A 24,835-nucleotide genomic window follows, 5' to 3' on the forward strand; every position below is an offset into this window, starting at 1 on the left:
GCCCGGCTCACCAAAGTCGTCAACTTCGGTCTCAGGAATGTCACCTCTCTCTCTCCGACAGAGACAACGAGGCCGAGGAAAGGTTCTTCGGCGCCCGTAGCGGTTCCCTTTGAAAACGCAGCGAAGCCATCGGTCTTCAAACCATAGGGTTTGGTTTGGAGACCGGTGGCTTCACTGCGTTTTCCATAGGAGCTAAACCTTTTTCTTTCTTTACTTTTTCCACAGGTAAGTTCGCTCTTTGCAAATTTTATAGAAAAGATGCACCACTTGTGGTCAAGGCTGTACAAGATCGGAACGCGATAGGTTAAGAAACCGATTTTCGAGGTCGATTTCAAGAGCCTGGCCGTTATTTGGGACACACGGTATGGAGGCTGGCTGCTCCTAAAAGAACCGCGACCAAAAAATTTCGGGGAATGACAGATTTTTGGTTAACTGAAATCCCCATCAGTTTTAGCGACTAGACTCTACTGATTTAAGGAGCTGAAGCATACACCACCTCTAGAAGTGTACACTTCAGCTGTGGGGGAACAAACCGAATTTTCTTGTTTCTTTTTGACGAGAGAAATCGAATAATTCGAAAGCCACTCCTCGTGTGAACAAAGCACTGGTCAGAGCGAAGCGCTCATGCCATCCCCAGTGACTTTGTGCTAGGTGATGTTCAATTTCTTTGAAATTGAACATTGAAATTGAGTAAACACCGGCTAATGCATGGAACCCTGTGGAAGAACCGGGGAAACCAGCAATTCCTACCTTTAGCCAATTGCTCTCGACGATTACACTTTCATCGTGTTTTCCAAGGACGACATCATTATTCTGGGAGCAAATATCAAAAGCGTTAGAATACCAATTTTTTAAAAAATATTTCGTAGTCCAGGGTTGCGACTCTGTCAGGCGTAAACTGCGGTGCAAGCTTCCGCATAGGTCTGGGATATGAAAAACTCCATTTCCACAATAAAGTTTACTCGCTCTCTCTCTCTGGTGCAAGCTTCTACTTGAACTGCAGCAACAGACTAACTCTGAGCATGTCATTCTTTGTTAAACATGTTATTTATTTAGCAGCTGAAGCGACACAGGCACAGCCAGTAATGCTCCAACACATTAGATTTTTTTTTAATCGAGCCTGACCAATAGATTCTATCTCCAAACACCCAATATAATGATCGCAGCAAGTCATAAAATACTCGCCTTAGAGCACCACGTACAAGCCTCAGCTCTTATGCGTCGCGCACGCTGGCGTGAGTGTGCGTGGAGAGCGCATTGTCTTTCAAAAATGGAAAGCTTGCATGTGCTGCCCCACAGAGTTTGTAGGCTGGGCTGCAAGTTCACAGACAATTTGCCTAGACTTGATCATACAAAGGCTATAATAAAACATGCGAAATGTAAGCTGTTGAAATTATTAACCTTTGTTCCGTCGGGCATTTGGAGAATTCAATTCCTAAATCCTTCCGTCACTCCAGTGGCATGGGCAGGGGAGTGACTTGGGAATCAACCCCCTTCCCTGAAATCTTTTTTTTTTTTTTAGTAAAGGAAGACAAATATTAAATGACCACCGAATAGCTTTAGCCAGCCGGGGGGCTGGGGACAAACGTGTCCGTACCCGTGAATTGTACAGTACATCGACTAGTACTAGACGCGAAAATGGGACAAGTAGATCGACGATTCAGGCACAGCACCTTGTAGAAGCACAATTTCCTCATGCAGATGATCATGAAGAGGGCCAAGGTAGCATGAACAAATTTTATTTGTAACATCATGAAATTGTTTAGGGTACCACATACACAAATATCTAGAGAAAAAAAAAATTTATTCAGCGGACAATTGCACAAAAACCATTGCAGCACTATTGTCGTAAAAAGTTTGAAACCCAATATCAAATGCCAAAGAAAGAACGGAAAAAAAAAAAAAAGTAGGGGAGAATAATTTGTTTCGACTGGACCAGAAAGTTGTCCCCAACCGAAGAAGTGCTTTCCGTCCCACCCTGACTGGAATCAGTTTCCGCCTTGTCTTTCCTCTCCCGGAGCAGCCTACACAGAGAAGACAGTGGAAGGGAGAAAGCTGCTAGATGGCGTCGATGTCGATGTCGTCCTCGTCCCTCGGCTGCTGCTGGCCCGCTGCTGGCTTGGGCTGCGGCTTCGGCTGCTCCTTCATCTCCTGGATGCTCGAGCTGATGTGGCGGTCCGAGTACACCACCTGCCGGAAGAAACCACTTGCCTCAGCACAGGCGTGCTCGCGAGTCTTTGCCCGTAACGGTGTAATTAGAGTCACTAAATAGGCTACGCTTCAGAGCAGCGACATTTCAGCCATCTTTGCTGCTTACGGTTATTATTGCCAGTTACCTGAAAAGTCGTCTGAAACCGCAGGAAGCGCTTTAACATTTTCCAAAAATGTTACGACAGACGGCGACAGAGCAAAGTGTCATTGCCTGAGCCTGCCAATGCCGTATCTGAAGGTCAGGAAGCAGCACTTCCAAATCGGCAACGAATGCAAACTGCACACAGCGCCAAAGTGGAGGTGCTCGCAAAGAAACCGGGGAATGGACTGCTCACACTCTAGACGTAGCGTATGTTGTGGCTCTAAGCAGTACAATACAGGGCGCTTCAATGAAGGCTTTCAAAAATGAAACTCTTTCCGGGAACTAACTGCCAGCCACAGCAGTTAGGAAGAATGCCCACGCAAAATAAAAAGATAAATGGTGAAAAATATGTTTGCACCTTAAAAAATGCGACAGAAAAAATTTGTATAAAAAAAACTGGCGACGCATTCGCGCTTCACAGTGCGATACACTCACGTGTCCTAAAAACCAATATCGCGCGTGCGAATCACAAAAAAAAATATGCGGGAACGGGTTGGGAATTTGCATGTCATAGGAGCGGATGGCGTACATTGCGGACGCTGCAGTTTCGCGTGTCACGGTGCGATAAGGACGAGGAAACCAGCAGTGAACGCGCTCGTCACGTACGGACACTGCAGATCGTGCGTTTGATGCGATCCCCATCGGACGTAGCGTGATCGATATGCGGCGGGAATGAGCGGGCATCTAGTCGTAGCATAAAAAGCAAACAGTGTCCTTGCAATTTATCTGAATGGCAGCTATAGACCGACACAATGTTTACAAACAAGCACATGTTTGCCCACACCAGGTGTGGGCACTGCGCGGGCGCACAAACCAGATTCGCGTGAGGTGAAGCTTCTGCGCATGCGCCGTGGCGACAACAGCGCCACCGCAGAGGCGTGACGTCAGAGCCGCGTGTTGGTCTATAGAGAACTGTCCTGGAGGTGGGCTGGTTCCTCTTATTAATTTCCAATAGAAAGCAGGGTCAACAAAACAAGCAAAACTTAAGCCTCATGAAAACAAAACTTTGCGTTTATGTAACAAACCAAATCACGAGTTCCATAAGTTGAAAACAAAACCATCTTAAGATGAAATAGTATGGTAGTAAATAAAGCCCAATACTTACTGACTACAATTGTTATTTTTTGGAAATACAAAACATTCCAAGTCCCTGTGTAGAAAACATAAATGCACTCCAATAGTCAATGTTTTGGAATTTTGGTGTTATGGAAATTCAGCCCAGAAAGCGGGAGGGGTGATTTCTCGAGGGCGGGTGTTCGTACAAAACATTACGGTATACACAATTTAATGCTTGTGGTATTTCGAATATACGCAGCCGTGCCTAGCGCCACGTGCCCAAACAAAATAATAAAATAAACAGTGAACTGATGCCCTAGTACTTTTGACAAAGCCACCTTTGCATACTCCATTTTTGGAGATAGACAACTACATGTTGTTGTTGGCCGAGTCGTGGCCCTGAAGGTACGAGGTAACGCGCCCAAACAAGTGCTTCGAAGGCAGTGGTATGGGGAATGGAAATAAACACACAACTTATCTTTCATCAAACGAGTCACCTGCTTTGACGTTGACGCAACCACATCGGTATGGTGGTTAGAAACACGGTAAACCACTGTGGCCAGTAAAGAAAAGTACTCCAAAACATATAGCTTAAAAAAAAAATCTTTTGGTTAGTTTTGGCGCAACTGTTGCGTTGAGAGTAGAGTGGATTGGCACACAATGCTTCCACCCCTGCCAAGGAGCCAGACCGCTGGCGCAAAGATGCACTCCGAAAACAAACCGAAACCTAGAAACGCGTCCAAATTGAACGTTTTCTCGTGATGCCATGCAGGGCAGCCCTAGCCTACACCTTTCTAAAATGAGTTCATTTAGTGGTTTTCGATTATGCTTAGCAAGTTTTAGAGCGCAGCTCTTAGAGGCCCGTTTCCGGCTTGAGCGGCGTCAGCGTAACCGTGAGGTCACGTGACCCACCCAGGTCACGTGACCCCCCTGAGGTCACGTGACCCACTTAGGTCACATGACAACCCTAGGTCACGTGACCCCCCTAAGGTCATGTGACCCCTTCAGGTCACGTGACCTCGGTTACGCCGTCGCCGTAACCGCGAGGTCACGTGACCTCAAGGAGTCACCTATCCCTCAGTACGCTTCCATCTTCCTCCTCAACAGCTGCGCTCTAACCGACGTTACAGGGAATTGTAAACGGCTTTCATTTTTTCATTTGAACCAATGTTTATTTTCACTAATTAGGAGATTAATTAGTAAATTTTATTTTATTATTTCGCTAACTAAAATAAAGTTTGCAATCCTCGACGTCTGCCATGGCTGGCAGTTTGTTCTTGGAAAGAGTTTCATTTTCTCTCAACCACCCAATTTTTACGAGACTTGGAAAGCCTTTGATGAAACACCTGGTATAAAAAAACACGGAGAGGGCTAATAGAAAAGAGAACTCGGAGAGAAAGAGAGGAATTCCCACCTCGACATTCTCGTCCTCGGAGCCGTCCTCCCCCCCGGAGGAGCTCTCCTCCTCCTCGGCCTCCTGCAGCCACTTGATGAAAGGCTTGGCCCGCTCATGGATCTCCTGGGCCACCTCCTTGCTCACATACTGCGGGTCCACCAATCGGCAGTTGGAGAACAACCAAACAACCTCCGTCGGATTTCAAAACGCCCACTGGACAGGCAACACCATGTCTCGCAGCACTCTAAAGCCAACACGCTGCAGGGCAGGAAATACTCTCCCACTCCTACTGGGTGCGCTCAACAAGAAGTTGGTCTCGGCAGGGAGTGGCCACAGCTATGCGACGATGCGGAGTCGTTGACCCGCTATAGTCGCCCACCGAGCGAGCACGGAAGGGCGTGTGCTCTTTTGGCCAGGACAGTCCCCTTTTTGACCGGGACAGTCCCCTTTAGAGGTTCACTTTCGCCGTCCCGTCTTTTCGGTCTAACTCAGCCTCATGCCCCGTTTTCGTGGGAGCATGCATGCATGGTACTTGCGAATGAAACAAAACCAAGAATGTTTACTCCTTACAGACGTAGAGTTATAAAAAAATACATACTATGAAACTTTTAGCTTCCACAAGTACATTTAACTCAACACAAAGACTGAAATAAACTCGGGACAAGGAACAACAAAGGTGTTGCATACGTTTGAGTCATGTAAACTTTACCAATACGCTCTAAAGTTGCTTTGTAACAAAGTACAGTTTTTCCCTTTTTTGTGTAGTGCATCTGCAGGTTCATTCGAACACTCTCTGTGTGTGGAAGACTTCTATATTACTAATATTACTTATTAAGGTCACCCTATTAATGAGGCCAGTATAGTCGAGGAATGTGCAGCACTGATACCGCTGCCGTGGACGACAATGCTGAAGAGTTGTTCACGTTGTTGGGATTGGGTATATTGTGGGGCCTCGCATGGAGATACAACAGACTTGTCACCCCGCGAGCAAGCACTTGTAGGTACTTCGCTAAAGGCCTCGCAACATAGTAAAATCTCATTGATACGATCCCGCGGAATACATATTTCGGTCTAGTACTTTGATATTAGCAATGTGCATGGGTACAGCTAATGTAACTATACTTTTGCTTGAAACTGTACAATATGAATGCTGAAGTAGGTTAACAGGAATTAAAAGAAACTATCTTTTTATTCCAGTGTACTACCTCAAATCATGTTCCAATAAATCACGAATGACCCGCGGCGTGGCTGTGGTAGTCACGGCCAGCGGTCACAGCTGTGAGAAATTGCAATTGCCACAGCCGCCACGAAGAGAAACATAACTAAGATTAAAAAAGAAAAAAAAACCCACTTATTTAAACAAATGAAACAAGTGGCCGATCCCAGAGACAGTGCTATGCGGAGCGCAAGTTTCTCTGCTTCTTGAACAGGGGTTGCGTGAGATCAAAACGCCGAGCTCCTATTGGCTGATCAAAAATATAGTGGGTAGACCTCAAGGCACCTAGCATTGAGGTCTACCCACTATCATTTCAATCGAAACCAATCAGAGCTCGGCGTCATTCTGAAGTCACCGCATCTCCTGTGCAAGCAGACGACTTGCTCTTCGCATACCTCTGGGACCAGCGGTATTGCACTGCCACCGGGATCAGAACAAGATCCGTTTGGAATACACTAATACGATTTTCGGAGATGTTTCATTGTTTTGGTTCCACTGAAAATCTTATTGCAGATTCCACTGTAGTCAGTTCTTAAAATGCTTGCAGCGGATAAAAAAAAAAAAAAAAGTTGTTCAATATGGTTTAAAACAACCAGAGTTGTTGGCAGCACATCCCTGCATTGGGTGCAGTTGCCCCCAGAGCACCAATTCGAGGCGGGAGCCGGGAAGAGCAAAAGGGGTCCGCACCTTCTTGGAGACCTTCTTGGACCAGTCCAGCAGCACTTCCTCCTCCAGCACGTCCGAGTCATACAGGGCTTTGAGGATGTGGGGCACCCGGGGCAGGAGGGCCGCGCTGTGCTCACGCACCACCTGCAGCGCCCCCGAGAGGCCATCAGCTTCCTTCCCGACCGACACAAAGCCTGCCCGGACACGACGCTTAGAACGAGTCTTCGACCGGTGCGTTTAGCGTCCTATTCTGCCCACACATCAAGTGGCACCGGGTGGCAACAAATGACAACAAAAGAGCCGGCATGACATGCAAGAGAACAGGCGTCTGACACGTCTACCGTTGCTGCTCCGATGCCACCAGGATTGCGGCACGACACACGACACTAAAGACAAATTTGGGGGTTTTACGTGCCAAACCAACGACTGGCATCTGGCACGCCACAGCGGAGGACTGAGGATTAATTTCGACCACCTGGGGACTTTTTGACGTGCAACCGAAAGCTCGGTTACCCATGGCGCCTTCTCTGCAATAAGCCTCCGTCATATTGCGGGCACCTCGGTCGGGATTCGAACCCGCCACCTGGGGAACGACACACGACAATACGGCGTCGTCGGGCGGAAATCAAGGAACCGCTTTTGAGGACGCGATAAACACACCAGTCAGAGATGCATATGAGGCACCATAGTCCGGGTAGCAAACTCAAAACCAATACCCAGAATCTCCCTTACCTGAGCTAAACTTTAAATCAAATCAATTTTGGGAGTTTTACGTGCCGAACCGACGAGAGGGCACCTGGCACGCCCCGGCGAAGAACTGACGGCTCATTTTGATCATCCAGGGCTATTCTGATGTACAACAGTGCTGACACTAGCACTAACGCGGTGCTGACTCGGTTCCATTTTGGTGTTGAGCCACACGCATGAACCGGCCTTTACCACAAGAAAGCTATTTCCGCGAGACTGACATCCAAGGAATGGGCAGGCAGAAACCGGTTTGCATCGAGTTGCGGTCGGTGGGGCCACCCGCTCGACAAAAAGACAGCCGGCACGTGCCTGCTCGACGCCCCCAAGGAGGTAGCGCTGGGCGCGCTGGTTGCCGTGGGTGAAGCGCAGCAGGAGAAGCCGGTGGTGCGCCACCTGGCTCAGCATTTGGTCGTCGAAGAGCAGCTCGCACAGCACCAGGGGCGCCTTGTCACGCACCTGCACAGCCACCAGGGACTGCCTCAGACACTTGCAAAAACAAATACTTGAGAGAAAGACAAAGATAAAAGAAAAATAGAGAGAGAAATATAAAGGACTTTCTTTTTGAAAAAACAGTTTTTCTTAAAACAAAAAGCAAAAAGTTGAGAAAGCTACATTAAGGGGGAACACTACCCAAAAATGTTAACTTTTGAACGGCTCCTTTAAACAAACCTAAAATTGCAGGGCGAGATTCTATCACTACTGAGACCATCTGTAGCGAATTTCATCATTCTAGTTTAATTGTGAAAGAAATTATGCATTTCACAATATGAAAGTAGGTGTGTCTGTTGAGGAAAACTATCGTTTCGTAATAAAAGGAAAATTTTGAATTTTCTTGTGTTATATAACCTTAGGAATGGCCACAGCACATAACTGTGGAGTAATTTTTCAATGTTTTAACCTTTTTCATAGATAAAACATAAAATCAAAAATAAAAATATTTTTCATTTTTCTTTATTTCTAAAAATCTTGATTTTTTAGCATGAAGGAAGGCAAACTTTAAAAAAAGAAAAGCACAGTGTTTTTCCTCACAAAATTTCAGTCCAGAAAGACTTTCAATAAGAAATATTCCTAGCATATTCTGAAAACGATAGTTTTCCTAAGAGCGCGGTTTGCTGAAAAAGCATGAAATGAGAAAAATGCAGTCAAAGTGTCAACTACGTCCCCTTTTATTTTAAGAGCGTGTATGCTCTCAGAAAGCACCAAGGGCATAGGTGGAGCCTTCCTGTTCAACTCGATGCTGCTCAGTGACGATTGCTTCGAGCTTCCGCCACTTCGTCGCCAGTTTTGAGCTCTGAAGCGCCTTTACTCGTGCTCGTGACACGCAGTTTTGTGGCCTGCTCCACGTGCTTGATTGCGTGCGCACCACTAGCTATGTTCAGCTTCTGCAGGACTCGCTCGATACCCTTTGGGCCAGCGTTAAAGTCTAGAACAGCAAAGGCTGCTGCCGTCTCGACTGTCTTCAGGGACGCAAATTCAGTCTTCGGGCACCTTTTCCACACCAAAGCATTGTATGATTCGTTAGCATTCTGCGTTTGCATCCTGGAACAGTGTGCCAAAAGGTCTGCCTTGGCCAGCCTGTTGTAAAGTGGCACAAGGTCCTTGGCGATGTCCTGGCTGAATGCTGGGCGGTGGGCCTGAGGAGCCGACGGCTTGCCAGCGTCGAGCAGGGCCTGGTGCCTATTGTAGTGGCACCAGGAATCCTCACCACGAGGGCAGGCGATGTGTCGAGGCTTGGCGTCTGTTGAATAGGAGTGCAGCAGGCTTGCAAAGACGGCCCGCTGCATTCCCTTGACGTCTGGAGCGTTCTCCTTGAGGGCAGCAGCATAGTAAGCTGTCAACTTCTTTACCACAGCTTTCGTGAGTTTTCCCTTGCCTCCCAGGCCCCCCTTCTTCTTTATGCTCTCAATGCCAGAGAAGACTCGTTTAGCCACGTGGTTGACACAGTCTTCTTTGGTTATCTCTTTGTCGTAAAGATTCAGCTTGGAGACATGCAAGAACGCCTTACTGTCTCCATCGCTTAGTACAGTAGTGTACTGCATGTTGTGCAGATCTTTGGACCGGCTGAATATGGTCCCAGCAGCCTCAACTTCCATGGCATTTGAGGAGCCGTTGAAATTCTTTTGGCACGTCTCCTTGTGAGTCTCCATCCACTCCTCATGACCACCTTCGCTCTCCTTGGGTCCGATGCTGCAGCCATGGCAGTAATTGCTTGCCACTGAGAAGTCGAGCACAAGGCCCGAGTCAAGCTCAATCACAGCCCCAAGTCCGAAGTGTGAGGTGTGGCCCCGCTTGTGCCATGTGCCGTCGAAGCTAACACACACATCAACGACGGCACCACTGTCTTCTGCTTCTTTTTCTCTCCTTACCGCTTGCGCGGACTCCTGCATAACTTCGCGCGCAGCATCCATCGCGGCGCGATGAACTTTGTCCGAGACGGCTTGGTATGTTTTCAAGTGCATGGGAGGTCGGGCGTCCATGCCTCCGAAAAAGTTTGTCATCTTCGTAAAATTTATGCCACAATTCCTACTCGCTACACCAAGACGCACGGGCAGCTCGGGCTGGCGACTCGATTCCAAGAGCGGAGAGTGTGCCGCTTTCGCAACCTCCCCGCAGCCGCTGCATGCGACGACAAACTGGAGACTCGCTCCGATACCGGTTTCCTTCAGTTCAAGCGCTCGCTTGTGGCACTCGGGACACAACAGCAATTCTATCAGGGTTTGTAAAGCTGCCACGTTCATGAAACGGTAGCCAGTCAGTGGCTTTGGTTCATCACTGGCATCAGCTGCCACACCTTCAGATGCATCGTCACGTTGGAGGAGAGCAGCCTTTCGTTCGAAAGCAGTCAGGTTGCTTTCGACGTCGTCGACAGAAGCTGAGCTTTCCGACGCCGAGGTAGTCGCGTCGAGACTCGGAAGAACTTCGGTCGTCGCTTGCGTTGGGCCCGAGTCGCGCGAACATGGTGACGGCTCGAGCACGACCGGCCGCCCATTGCTACGTCGGCCCCTCGGTTTCGTAAAACGGTTTCGTTTCCCGAATTTCTTCTTAGTGAAATGCTTTGTTGCAGGCATTTTGAGTGCGCAAATATGCGCACGGAAAGCGGCGATACGATTTACAACCAGCGACGATAGGAATCAAAAGCGAAAACGACCGTAATGGCGGCGTTGGAAAGGCTCCATAGACCGCGAAAAAGTGTTCGAAGAGTCACGTGCTGCATTTGCACCAACCACAGTCCGAGTTTCGATTTCCTAGCCAATCCGGCCGCGTCATTTCTAGATTTTTACTTCTAGTTTGTTGGGCTCTGCACACGCCTTATTGCACTCTCGAAAACAGCGTGCGCGCTCATTCGAAAGAAAAAAAAACGATGTTTCCAACGAGGGTACACATGTCGCGTTAGGCCTACGCAGCGTCTCGTGGGCGCGAATTTAGAAACGGTGTTTTCTGTGGCTCGCCCTGTGCCCGAAGCGGCGCGCGGGCGTCTCCGGCACGTGAATAAACGTAAGTTCTGGCTGTTCTACGGCACAGATGTCAATAAAACTTTGCGTATAGATTCTTTATTAGTAAAGGATTCCGATAAAAACAAAATCCCAAAACGGGTTTTTTAGGCAAAAATCGCAGTTTCTTGCACCGTGTCCCCCCTTAATGAAGTCAGTGCTAATGAGTTATACAGCTGAATAATTGAGCCAGAAAAAGTGATTTCAGCCAAAAAAAAAGCCTTCGGTCTTGGAGTTTTATATACTAAATGGCTGGCGAAACAGGTTGGGAGCTTGTTAGACACGTGCTTTGCTTCTTCGTGATCAGATTGTTTTGCACTTCAGTGGTCCACATTAGAAAGTTGCACAACGGCCTGCCCTGAGTGCACCATTCACGCCCATAAGCTTTTCGAACATCACGACAGTGTCAGCCAAGTTGTCCATAAACAAAACTATAGTTGAACCTCGATATGATGAAGTCGCCTTTTGAGCCGAAAATTCCGTTAAATCAAGAATTTTGTTGACCCGACGCTTTTGTTTATTAGCGCTGAAATTAGTCTTCCAGGCTCCCAAAAACCCTCCAATTGCCTCACATCTTGCAAGGGGGCGTTTACAAATAAGGTTCTACTTCAAAATGTGGCGATAATAGAAGAATGCAGTTCATTGACCCTCATTTTGTATGGTTATGGGAGCCGTGCCTAGCACCGTAGGAGAGCGTGCAGTCAAGAAAGCAACAACTGGCATTTACGGTTGCCATAATGCTGTCTTTCAACTTCAAAATCGTCGAAATTTCCTACTTCTTGGCAACAGTCTTTTTTTTTTCGTCGCTCAACACTTTAGCGATTATTTTCGCCTTGATGTCGAGCGACAGAACATTCCTTTTGCTCGGTGCACCACTCACTGTTTCAAGAACACGACCACCTCCATCCAGCACAACACTCGAGGCACAAAACAATTTTTTGTTGCTGCAAGCATGCAAGAGCTGTAGTTTGTTGGGCGTAGGTGCATGTAATGGCACTTTTTTTTTTCCATGAGAGGCAGAGGCTACGAGGTTTGTCATCAGCATCATTATCACCACCACCGGTGTGTACTTTTTTTTTACTTGTGGAAAAGGTAATGACCGGCCATTTCTATGCTCAGTTTTCGACAATAAGATAGGTTTGTATCTGTTAAATTTTTTTTTTCTTGCGGAGGCCGTTGATAATGTGTATGTGCGATTTTCAAAGGTTTCGTTAATCAAAACTGCGGTGCACAAGTACTTCACTAAATCAGGAGATAAAATACATTGTCTTCAATGGAAGCAAGATAGGGAGAAAAAAATATCATTAAATCGCGAATTTCGTTAGATCGGGGTTTGTTAGATCGAGGTTCAACGGTATACACAAAGAATATTGGCGGACATCAAAGCGGTTCCCGGACATTTATACTACCTCTATCCCTCTGTGGATTCAACATGCTTAACAGAGGCAGAGCAGAGATATCTGTCCTTGATGCTACATCCCTCTTCAGAAACCTCCTCACCCAAACCAAAACACCACATTCCAAGAGAGGGGAGAGGAAGAGATAGTCTGTTGACACACTTGCGACTTTTTAGAAATGTGCGCCACGAAACCTCTTACGACAAGAGAACACACAGACGCCATCTGTCTGACAGCAGCGCAACACTTGGCGGTCTAGTATATCTCCCATGTTTTTCTTTCTTTTTTGGCTCGAAAAAACGTTTGTCGATGTTCCAAACAACCATTTCTCGTAGTACTAGTACATACGTTTTGACGCCGCAAACACCGTAAAACCCTCGCTCTAGACAAATGCAGTTCCAGGGTCACCGCATAGACGGCACCAGAGTGGTCGTAAAGGCCCGTTCACACTCGCGCGACCTCTTAAACCTGGGTTCCTTAAAACTTCTTAAACCAGAGAACACACTGGCGCCATCTATTGGGAAGCAGTGTAAACTCGGCAGTCCGGCATATTTTTCTTTATTTCTCGCGCATTATCCTTTCTTTCTTGGCTCGAAAAACTTTGGTCAATGTTATAAACGAGCCTTTCTATGGGTATTACGCACATTTGACCTCGGAAATCCCGCAAAACCTTTGCTCTTGTGAAATGCAGTTCCAGGGTCACCGCATAGATGGCGCCACAATCCCAGTGTGTTCCCTCATTCTAAAAACATTTAACAAGTTTTAAGAGATCTCGTCTCTCTCAGTCGTACTCGGTCGCAAGAGTGTGAACGGGCCTTAAGGGGTTTCCAAAGGTCCCAAGGGGTGGCAGGTGTGGCCTCTCACCTCAAGCCTCTCAGCCTCCCCGACCACCTCCCGGGGGTCCAGGCTGCCGTCCCTCCTCCCCTTGACGAAGTTGTAGAAGATGTCCACCCGCTCCTGCTCGCTCTTCTCCAGGTCGTCGTCCAGCATCAGGCCCTTGGCCCCCGAGGTCAGGGCCTCCATGCGACGGGCCTGCGTCCGGTCGCACACGGTCACCTCTCCCCCCACGGCATTCGAGAGCTTTGTTGCCGCAAGACTTCCAGCGAACCACTTTTGCGAGCCCAATACTGCTCCAGGCAAGCACTATTTCTATTCACGCATTATCGCGAAAATTTAAAAACGTTTACGCTTCTCTCTGTAAAACGAAATTACAGCGCAACTCTCGAGGTATTTTGATTTGCGATATACGGGGGCGGCGAGCGGTGTGAAGCCGCGATCTGTGAAGTTGTGTCCCATAATGCGATGCACGCAGTGTTACATTAGGGGACGTCGCGGATCTACGCACCGATTCAGTATCTCTGCTAAATTTGGGGGGAAATTTAATTGGTGTATAGGTCCCTTAACGCAATGCATGCAGTCTTGCATTATGGGACTGTTAGGTGCCCGTTCTTGCACATGGCGGTTAGGCAGACGGCGACATATGGGGGAACGGGCGCCCAAAAGCTGCGCTCTGAAAAAGCGCGGTCATCCGAGAGGAAACAAACGTGAGCTACCTTTCCGGGAAGACTCCACTGCATAAATAACGGATCGTGGACTCTCGACCCTACATCTGCCTTCTCACAAAGCCACGCCGAAAAGCAAGGGATGAATGCTCGATGTCTGCCTTTGTTCCTTTCTACTTTGGCAGTGCCACCACCAGTCGAACACCAACAGACCGGACGGGTCAGATTCTTTTGTTCGCCGTTTCCACTTCTGCCAACAGCCTTTCCTCGTAGCCCTTCGGCGTCGACCACCACGCAAAGAATGCGACGGAGCACAAGAACTCCACTTTAATTTGCACGCCGACCGCCCGTCTCTCCGTGGTGCGACGCAGGGCGAAGGGGGTCGAAGGGGGAAGTACCTTGGCATCCTCGCTGGTGTCCTCCGCCCAGTCGTCGTCGGGGTCGTCCCCCCAGTCGTCGTCCTGGTGGTCGGACTCCTGCTGGGCCTCGTCCCCGTTCTGCTGGGCGTTTGCCTCCCCCTTGCGCTCGTCCCGCGACTTGCGCTTGCCCTTCTTGCCGCATGCAGCCGCCGCGGGGGCCGCCGCAGCCGCCTTGCCACTGTCCTGCACGCACCCGTTACGTCCCCCCCTCCTCAGGGACCCGCTTTTGGCAGCAGTCCACGCAAGACCCTTTGCACCTACAGCACCCCTCCGTCGGGCGGCGCGGCACGCCTGCTAGCCACGGGCAGGAACTAGTCACGTCTCATTAATATGGATGCACCCCGATACAGACGACGCTTTCGGGGACGAACTGGTTAAATACATTCTTCTCCAGTTATTATGAACGACCCGATGGAGGCATCCACGTTAACGAGACATCACTGCATCTTTTGAAATTGGCCACTTCCTAGGGAAAACAAAAGCATACCACCTTACTGAAAAAAGAAAACTTCCTTTCAAGATTTGTCCAATAAATAAACCAGAACAAAGCCTTTAAACCAACTTATATGTGTACTGAACGCAATTATATTGACTCTTTCACTGGGGCCCATAGTGGCGTTTGTCATTAGGCCTAGCGAGAAGAGAGGCGTATATGGTGTCACAACCTTTTCCTCGAAAGTCTTGCATTTAGTTATCACTCAGGTTTCGTGGTTAATATTTATTCAGTATTTGGGAATGTTTTTCCATTTCATATTTTTAGTGTCTTTTTCCTACCGATGCAGTGTTTTTTGGTGTTCGAGAAACAAAGGAACAAGCAGGATGAACAGGATAGTGGCATGACATTCCCAGCCTGAAGAGAATGTACACGTGACCCAAATACTGGGAAAATGACACGATAAGAAAAGGGACCGCCACAAGGACTGCATTCCCAAAAGAAGAAGCAGTGTTCCGGAACAACACTAAATAAGGCTACAGTCGAAGATTTCTCCAGCTGAAGCTAGACTTTCTCTACTAACTTTCAGAAGGTGTCCTTTTTTGTTTGTTTATCTTTTACAAATATTGATTATCTGAAACACTGTCCCCCCCCCCTGTATAGACTATGAAGTATATAAAACATGGTTCCTACTGGCTTCTTGCAAAACTTGTCCGATGAAAATTGGAACCCAAGTGGAAGGAGACTAAAGGTTTATTCACACTGAGCGTCTTTTCAACGCGCAACAGTTTAGCGAAATCCAAGATTTCTTGGAATCGGCCTATTCACTCGTCGAGTTTGACGCGCAAAATCTGCAACATATTGACTCGCTACGAAATTTCGCCAACCCATGTCATCTGCACCAGAAATATTGAGCGTCTTGCATCAACTTAGTGTGAAGAGACAGTCTACTTTATTGACACCGCTCGATAAGCTCGGTCGGATTTGGCTCTCTCAGTTTACTAGACCTGCCAAACCGGGGAAAAGACAGTCAACATCAAAGAACAGGCGAATATCTCAGTATTTCCAAAATTTTTGTGCCGCTAAAAGATGTTTTTTCAAATCATTATATTTATATGCAGTGCTTGCACTCATCGCGACTGTTGAGGAGTCTGCGATGTGCCACCAACGCGTGCTACCGACCAGTATCGCCCGTAAGCATCACTTGGCACTCGCCGCCATGTTTGTTTTCTCTTTTTGGCTTTGACTTGGATATGGGACTGACCAAAAGTCGGGCCTCCAAAAGCTCGCTCCACCTCAAAGGTCAGACGTCGCACCAAAGTCGAGCGGCCATTCGCAGCGTCCGCGTTTATCCTTCAGGTGATTGACAGGCCTCGTGAGGCTTCAGCAAAACCTTGCTTCAGAAGCGAGGAGCGTGCGCAACCTTTTCCGGTTGCGTTCAAAAGTGCATCTATCTTGCAAAATTAAACTCGCCAAACAAATGCGCCGTGCGAATAGACCTTAGGGGAGCCATCATGGGGCTGCTTCCGGCCAAACAAGAGGCCAGCCTCACCTGGCCCGGCGGCGGGTTCTTGAGGATGAAGGTGTTGAGCTTGTGGGCCCCGTCGAGGGTGCCACTGTGGCCGCACGCCCGGCACTTGGTGGTGATGAGCCCCTTGCGCTGCAGCACCCCGAGCACCGTCTCGGGGTTGTCGCACGAGGCGCAAAGCACGTAGCGGCGGATGAAGCCGTCAAGGATGTCCTGCAGCTTGGCCGCCTCGTGGGCCCCGTTGACGATGTAGCGGTCGTTCTTGGCGTCCAGCTGCGTCTGGGCCCCCAGCTCGCAACCGAAGTACTTGGTCGGGTAGGTGGCCGGCCGGTTCAGGGCCTTGGCCACCTCCCCCATGTTTACCAGCACCGTCTTGATGCCGTTGCCCTTGCCCTCCACCTGAACACAGAGGACGCCCTTTCCAGCTCACCATCTTTCTCCCCCTTCACCAAAGCTTCCTCAAGGATCCTGAGCCAACATCTAGACAACGGAGCGGTAGTCCTGGATGTTTTATGTCACCTATCAGGGCCCAGGATTAAATGGTACTCGAGCTCAACTAGTGAGCACGTGAGTTCCAGCCAAACACCCTCACATTCAATCTGTGGACTGATTTGGTCTCCTATAGGCTGTGGGTGATGTAAAACATCTGGCACTACAGACGTGTCATTTAGAAGCTGTTGACTCCGACCCTACTAGGACGCCAGACATAAGCTCGGAGCTTAGAACATTGACCTCCACCAGACCTCGTAAAAGGACATGTCTTTACATTCCCTGCGTCTTTACATGCCCTGCTTACACTGGTATTGCAACGAGGCAGCCACTCGGTGCATAATCTAAGGCACTGCGAAAGCCAGTCTTGCCTGGTTATGGGTCGGTTTGGCAGGTTAGTGCCGGCCCTAAAACTCCCCAGAAGACACAGTAAAGGTCGGTGGCTTCGAACGGTGACAAGGTAATTCAACGCACTGCAAGAGTGCCCCACTGTCAGAAACACGGTATAGATGTCATGAGGGGATTTTTCTGTCCCCTCATGATCTATATTCTGTGGCTAGCAAAAACTGGTTCGCAAAAGCAGTGCCAACTGAATAGGTCCCAATTCCAGACTTTTCCTGGTTTTTGCCATATACACATGAATGGATATGCCAGAGAACATGGAAGGCACGAGGAACTGACCAGTCTCCACAATAGGTACACAACGCTCGACCATCCCTTAACACGATGACCTGAAACCCCTCCCAATGCCGAAAGAAGTTTTGACTAGGGGCACCTCCCACCACCCACCTTGGCAATGATCTTGGGCATCTTGTAGCGGTAGAACTGGTCCGTCAGGTTGCGGTTCACGTTGACGCTCCCCATGACGGCGGCGCAGGTGGCGGCGGTGGCTCGGGGGAGGGTTCACGCACAGGCACCGGGGGGAGTGAAGGAAGGGAGCAGGCGAGGGGAGAGAAAGGAGAGAGGAGGGGGAGAGAGGGGGGAGGGAATCTAGTCTGCACAGGGGGAGGGAGGATCCTCGGAAGAGAGAAGACAAGTCAGGACTGCAGGGCCTGCAATCTTTGGCGGGTGTAGGGGATAGCGTCTGCGCACAGTGGGTGGGGTGAGGGGGTGCAACACACCGGCAAGGTGGGAGAGAGAAAGGAAGGGGAACGACAAAGATGCAGGTTAGCAGAGTTTTTGACAGCTCCTCCGTTGGGGCACCCGCGCACGGCACGGGCGGGGCAATTTAGGCACGCCAAGGCGAGAAGCCCTCAAAACGAAACAGCCCACCAATCGGGCTTCCGCTAAAAGACCACAGAGAAAGAAATGCGAGGCGAGAGAAAAGCGAGCGGGCGCTCCACGTGGACATGCAACATGCACGCATGTATGAGGCAACTCACCTAATTGTTCCGGTTTAAGTTCTGCGGGTTAACTGTTAATAGCATTACAATGTACGTCTGTTCTCCTGAAAGAGAAGACGCTGCCGGTCAGCACACAAACGCAAACGGGGGACCCGAAGTCGCTCGAAATGACGTCCGAGTCCCACGAGGCAAATCTGATTAACGCACATCTGCATCAGCTCGTAGACGGCACACGGCTAACTTGCGTAACTAAGGAGCTACGCCAATAGTACGCGGAGTTCTTGAGCGTGCCTGAGTCAAACTAGAGTTGTGTCTGGAGAATTAGATCTGAATTTTGGCCCGCACACTCTCAGCTTCAGTTGACTTAACTGGAGCTGAGAGCGTATGAAATAGAGGAGTGTTAGCTATTAGCTACCACCCAAGGTTGTCAAATAGAGATTGCTAAACACTGTCTCTTCTAGTCTCTGAGGCGAAATTAATGTTAAAAGTTCCAGCACAGGAAAAAAAAAAGAGCCACACAAATGTCTCTGGCCCAATCATGACTTCAACGGACTTTATGCGCAGTTACAGAACTAGGGTTTTTAATTTTCAGATAAAACCCGAATGCACGCAATATTTCTACCCCGAGCAAGTTTTATGAAAATCAGATTATACCCGGTTTCTCCTCGAATAGAAATATACAAATCTCTCCATTAGAGCAATTAAAAAAGAACAAAATATTTTTCAAATACGTCTAAATCCCTTCCCCCAAAAAATTCTTCCTTAAATTTTAGTTTAGAAAATAAAATGTATTTTTAGCCCCCAAGCACAGATCTTGTAAAACATGAAACCCAGAATTAGGGAGCTCCTCCAGTAAAAGTTCACTGAAATGAGTATTACGAGCTGTTGAACCGAGAATAAGATGAGTATAGGAGAAATGGCAGCCAGCGGCCACCCTGCTCACCTGTCCGGGTGTTTACAGTGAAGACGGCCACTGGTCACAGACCCCCGGAAATGCATAAACCTGCCCGGCTCGATGGTGCAGCTACTAGGCTCTATCTGTTGCCGGTAGTTTGCTGGATTTCCTCGTCCCAAGAATTCTGGAAAGAGGTCATCGAGACACACTAAGGTCTCGTGCCCTCTAAATAGAAGAGGAGTCCAAAACAAAACCACCTTGAAAGCGGCATCAGACTAATGTTGAGCATCGGAATGAGACAGTCAACTGGTCGTTCGGTGGCTGTCCACTGAGAAATATGTAGCAAGTTTAAAAATTTTATGGGAAATTTATGTTGTGTTTGTTACATCCAGTTGCTTTCTAACACTTTCTCAAGTCAAACCGGGAAGACTTCCACTTTCCACCAAAAAAACAGTTTTTAACAAAGGAAACCAACAATAGTCACAGAAAGGGACTTCTATAATCCCTTGCAAGAGGCCCAATGTTACTAAAAAACCTCCTTTAAAAAAAAAAAAGAAAAAAAAATTCTATGCGAGAAGAAAGCAGCAGTGGCACACGTTTGTGCAGACAGCTCATTAAACATATTAAAACATATATACATATGTTTTAATATATAAACACATATTACATTGTACTATTTTTATAGTATTTTGACAATCATACGTGAGGTATGTGTACAGCACAGTCCGTCAATTCTGCGTATTACAGAAATAAAAAAAAGGGCAGCTGCTTTTCTTCTTTGGCACCCTTTAATTTTTTTGTTTTGTTTAGATTAGATTTAGACAACTAGCCAACAAAATAAAGTTGTGCTTGATCAGGTGACAAGTCCAAGAAATCTCACTCCCCCAAGTATGAGTGAACTCAACGACCCCTTACAACAATCCCATTCAAACAACGTTAAGGTCAAACCAGCCAGATGCAAAACAACCCTGCCAGCTCAGTTGCTGCCTCGAAAGAAACCCGACACTTCTTCAGAACTATACAACAATGCTTAATTGAAAAAAAAGAAAGAAAGCAACTGTGAAGCGGTAGTCCGGCGCCGCTTGTCTTAAATGCCGCATACCAATAGTTTATGAAAACAGCTTTCTGCGTATCTGGCGGGGCAAGGACAGTTACGTACAATAGGATACAATTTATTACTTTTTTCACATTGTACAGCTTAAAGGTCAAATTTTGTATTCGAGAAAATAATTGAATATCATTGTTATTGCCCCGAGACGCATCGTATGTGCAATGCCTGAATTTTATATGCCCCTCTGCGTGAGAATTGAATTAATACTGCTCCAATTGCATTTTAGCATAAACGCTGCTTTCGTTGGCAACATTGAAGCTCTGACGTCACAAAACACAAAGCGAGCATTTCTGTCTCGTCGTTTGCCTGCGAGTGAATGCCCCAGCGCGCTTTGTTTTTGTTGTTGTGCTCGACTTGTTTCATGGTTGGGCGAGATTTTTGTTGCACAGTCGGGTGCCACAACCACCAGGCAGCACATGCGAGCCAAGACGTGAAGTTCCACACTTTTCCGCAAGACGTGCAGTTGTGAGAAAAGTGGATCGTCGCTGTGCGTAGGGACTGGGTTCCCGTCAAGATCGAGAACCCGCTTATGCAGCAATCATCTCACAGAAGAGAGCTACGAGCTGAGCTCTAAGCGGACAGAAGGCTCGTAAGCTGAGGTGTGATGCTGTGCCAACAATATTAAACTACGTCCATCCACTCCCCGCCCAAATCGAACCAATCAATTAGATTATGCAGCGAAACCGAAACCAACAGCTAGGCCATCTGTAAACGATGCCAGAAGTTGTATTTAGCATCTGTGCAGCCCGTTTGTGTTTGGTCCGCGTGTGAAAATGGAGCGTGACTGCGATTCACCAAGCTCGTCCAAGTCAAGTGACGACATGCATTTGAACGATTCACTGTTTGCCTTCAACCCGCGGACATCGCCTCTGAGGGAAAGACCAACAGCCTCATCAACAATCCAGTAAATTCGCCGACATGTGTACCCAGATGCCGCTTCGTGTACCTAGGTGCCGCTTCAGAGGCAAAATCTGCATCCTTTGCTCTGCAAGCGCCCTTAGTTTGATCGGCGGCCGTCACAGTTGTGTTTGCGCGAAACGGCATACGTTTGCTCAAAGCTTATGGCTGTTTGCAAGTATTATCCCGCAAAAAGGCGCGACTTTTTTTTGCACATGCTTCGGAACTGCATTAAAGGAACCATATTTCCGTAGGGTACAGGCTAGGAGACTATATAATTCTAAACAAAATACAAGACATCCATCAACAAACGCTAGTTATCCCAAGCATCCGACAAACCTTCGAGTTTTATGACGTCACGCAGCACCTATGAATGTCAGCCATTGACACTGGCAAGATTCGGAATGCAGTTTCGTACATACGCTCATGAAAGGTTTACGGGAGATCATATATCAAATTAAAAATGACACTTGTCTACATGAAGGCTCCCTCGACTTAACGAGAGCAAAACCTTAAGTACTTCTGGTTTCGATCGGACAATCCCTTTAACTCCAACATAAGCCAAGAAGGCTTGTGCATTGGACGCGGCAGTAGCGGTACAGGGGAAAAAAAAGTAACCTATCGAAAACACATTTTAAATGTCAAATTAAAAAATATACATATATTTCTTTACTGATATTTTATGTTGTCGCCAGTACTTGCAACGACCAAAGCACGAAAACAAGCGACACCTATATCGACATAGATCGGAGGTTTCAGAAATGACGTGGCACATTAGCAAACGCGATGTAGCAGCCCACGCTATATGGACGTTGCCCTTAACTCAAAGGTCCCCCTTTTGAAGACATCTATAGCAAATGCCCAAATTTGGGAAGAAGGCCAAGTTTGAGCCTTTGCTTTTACATGTTAGAAGTGCCAGGAGGTAGAGCTGGAATATCGTAAAGATTGGAACGAAATGCTTAATCGAGCTAGTGCGTTCGGGAAACAGTTGAAAATTGTTCCAGCAACAGAGCAAAGCATCACTCTTGAAACAGTCCTATTTCACTGCTGACACAACCACGCACTCAAGTAATAAAACACAAACCCTTAACAGTTTTTTTGTTTTTTTTAAAGAATGTGTAGTGGAATTTTGGGTGGCACTTCCTTGCTTTCAAGATTTTGAAACACCTAGGTGCTCCAGAAAACAGGTCACATTGGCCAAAAGCTATAAAAAACTGGCAAAAAAAAAATGCATTGCATCTATGGTTATTATTACATGGTGCATACTGACAACGTTGTATTGCAATAGGAGCCGCAAAATTGGTGCAAAAAAGTCGTTCTGAGGCCCCGAAGTATGTATGGAACAAAGTGGATGAGTGGGCTTTCAGCCCCTTTCAGTTCTGTCATTCTGTTACACCCCACTGTCAAGTAACAAACACCGGCCAAATGGTATCTTTCAGGCACAACTGACTTCACTTTCCAGTAAAAGTTAGTTAAAGGCCAACGTACAACCTCGGTTTTCTGCAGGGAAGATAATCCTCTCAGCACTCCCCTCTCCTAAGCTACGAAGGGGAGCCAGGTTGGGGCAAGGTAAAAGGTGGAGAGGATATAGGAAAGGAGGTGGCGGGCAAAAGTGGAAAGCGCGAAGTGTATGTCGGCCTTTAAAGGAGTCCTTTATTTGTGTCCACACCACCGCCCTCTATTGATGACTAACTTGTTGAAAGCAAACCAATGTCGAAGGACTGTAGTCTGGCTATTTTCCACACAGCTCCAAACTAAGGCTGACAAAATAACTCTTTTTAATGGAAAAACAGTCATCTACCGCCTGTTTTGGGCATCTCTCAATTAGGCAATGGTAAAAGCAAGGCTTCGTTTGCTGTTCCCGCAGCTTAGGTATATTATTAAAGGCACAACTACACCAACTTCTGCCAAATAATATATTGGTGCTCAGTGAAACAGACCGACCGACCCCACTGCTGTCTTGTGTATTTAGTCCTGGTTATACACACTAAATTAAAAAACCTTCTTCCCAGAGACCCGCGTTTCAGTATGTTGATATTTTGGGAACTGCATATACGTAGCAGCTGGCTGCCAAATACAAACACTGAGCTAGATCTCGGTTCAAACAAATAAGCACTTACGTAAGCGTTTTTTCGTCAGCTATGCATTACCGCTGCAATCGAACAAGGGAGACAGTGGAGCACTGTACAGCACTTCACATAACGAGTCGTTCATACTCGGCGACATATCGAACTAGTTCTCTTTAATCGATTTATTGACAAGTCTCACCCCGCACATCCTTAAACTGCTCAGTAACTCACTCTGGGAATACGACGTCAGATAGTCAGCAGGTTGAGGACAGCATTCCAGAGTCCGAAATTCCTCTCAACATCACCACTTGTGACGTGAATGCTTTCAAGCCCTGGGCGGGTTTACGGCGCTAGAAAGTGAACTCTAAACCGAAACGCTCCACTTTCCAGTAGTTACCTATCATCGCGTTCAACCGAAAGCAGTTTGACAGGCGTCACGCTCTGTCCACGGTCAAGTCGGCGACATTAAGGGCTACAGTGTGGCTTCACTCGCGCGCAGACAGCAGTTTCGTTCGGCAGCACCGTAAGCAAATGGACAACGGGTACCCCCATGAAAACGTGTCGTGGCCGATTTCGACAGATATCTGCTCTGGCCACCCCCCTCCTCTGCTGCGTGAACTTAGTAAAAGGGAAGGCAACGACGGGTCTCAACTCATAATCCAGGCTTTCTGGTTCAGAAACTACAAACATGTCAATGCAGCAGAGGTCGGCGATTCGTGGTTTCTACCAAAACCAAACGGGGGAGAAAAAAAAAAAGAAAAAAAATATGTGAAGACTGGCCACGAGACAGTGATGGCAGTTGAGTGATTACCAGAATCAGCTACGTCGCACCACTGATGAACTAGGGTGCCCCGTTTTCCAAAGTGGAGATTAGAAGCCCTAACGTGCGGCTCGTCTGCGCCCGGTGAATACTTCATGAACGCTGCCAGCGTCCGCGAGCAAGTTTGCCCCGAGCTCCCACGAAGAGCTCCCGTCGAGCGCTTTAAGCCTAACGTATGCTGGCACCAGGAAGAACGGCGGCCCTTGTCAACGAACACCGAAGTATGGGGAGGCCAGAGGCACGGTAGTCCACTTACCGATCCACCAAAATAAAGACGTCATATAAAACTGTTGACCAGTGCTGTGGTGTGCGGAGAAACACGGTTGAAGCTCAATCACCGAAGAAATGGTGGCGCCTGGGGTGGAAAGGTTCCTTCCACCGACTGCTGCCGTGGGGGAAAAAAAGAAAGAAAAACCGCAGATGCTTAGGAGCAGTGGCCTGGGGTCAAGCCGCACTACCGTGCGGCGGAATCAAGGCGTCGTCGTAAAGGAAATAGGAACCTTTCGGAGGAAATATATATGCCCACACGGGAAGGCCGAAAACAGAGTCACCACTCACCCGAATACTGCGAGTCTGCAGCGCAGCGAGCGACCAACACGACGACGCATCTGCAATGGGTTCCCGGATGTGTTTGGTTTCGTAGTCAGAAAATACTCTTTTTCTCTATTTTATAACAAGTTTTTTAGAAAAGTAAGAGTTCAATAATTGTAATTTATAATTCTTTTTTTGCTGCAACCACAGTAACTTTCTGAGAGCCCCACAAAATCCGCAACAAAATCATTTTTATGGACTGGACAAATTTGGTAGGAGAAAAGAACAATCTTACAACCATGTGTAATTTGCTGACCCGCTCATAAGGTGTTGATTTGTTCATTTTACTACAATTACAGTCTTACAGCTACTGCAACGAGCAAAAAAGAAGCGCAAACGTACACGTTCGATCTCTACATTTTGCCGTGTTACGGGTGTGTTTGGTAAGCACCTCGGTTTCACTATCTTACATGTTT

General features: G+C 47.7%; 1 protein-coding gene across 5 annotated transcripts; it reads right to left on the bottom strand.

The window, feature by feature from the left end:
- Window positions 1-1,723: 1,723 nt before the first annotated feature.
- LOC8042918 (eukaryotic translation initiation factor 5) lies at window positions 1,724-24,601 on the bottom strand. 5 transcript variants are annotated; one of them, XM_040504317.1, is made up of 12 exons: window positions 24,387-24,601; window positions 24,085-24,213; window positions 18,980-19,115; window positions 18,076-18,140; window positions 17,483-17,777; window positions 16,229-16,603; window positions 14,223-14,426; window positions 13,187-13,354; window positions 7,744-7,890; window positions 6,709-6,831; window positions 4,824-4,952; window positions 1,724-2,190 (listed from the first exon to the last, which is right to left on the bottom strand). In XM_040504317.1, the coding sequence occupies exons 5-12, from the start codon at window positions 17,555-17,557 to the stop codon at window positions 2,059-2,061; spliced, it is 1,353 nt and encodes a 450-aa protein (XP_040360251.1). In that variant the 5' UTR covers window positions 17,558-17,777; window positions 18,076-18,140; window positions 18,980-19,115; window positions 24,085-24,213; window positions 24,387-24,601; the 3' UTR covers window positions 1,724-2,058. The 5 variants fall into 5 exon arrangements, with proteins under 5 accessions (XP_040360251.1, XP_040360252.1, XP_029835076.1 ...); XM_040504318.1 differs by having other exon boundaries at window positions 24,085-24,210; window positions 24,387-24,469; XM_029979216.4 differs by having other exon boundaries at window positions 24,329-24,408.
- Between the last annotated feature and the right edge of the window lie 234 nt (window positions 24,602-24,835).

This window comes from Ixodes scapularis, unplaced genomic scaffold (assembly GCF_016920785.2).
Source record: "Ixodes scapularis isolate PalLabHiFi unplaced genomic scaffold, ASM1692078v2 PGA_scaffold10__122_contigs__length_95168666, whole genome shotgun sequence".
NCBI lineage: Eukaryota > Metazoa > Arthropoda > Arachnida > Ixodida > Ixodidae > Ixodes > Ixodes scapularis.

Bases quoted from the DNA above. Each gene is read 5' to 3' on its own strand.
- LOC8042918 (XM_040504317.1), bottom strand. From the start codon at position 17,557: ATGGGGAGCGTCAACGTGAACCGCAACCTGACGGACCAGTTCTACCGC. The intron at 6,832-7,743 runs GCACGTGCCGGC...GGGGCGCTGCAG, and splicing joins TCCTTGGGGGCGTCGAGCAG to GTGGTGCGTGAGCACAGCGC. The intron at 2,191-4,823 runs GTGGGAATTCCT...TTCTTCCGGCAG, and splicing joins CCGAGGACGAGAATGTCGAG to GTGGTGTACTCGGACCGCCA.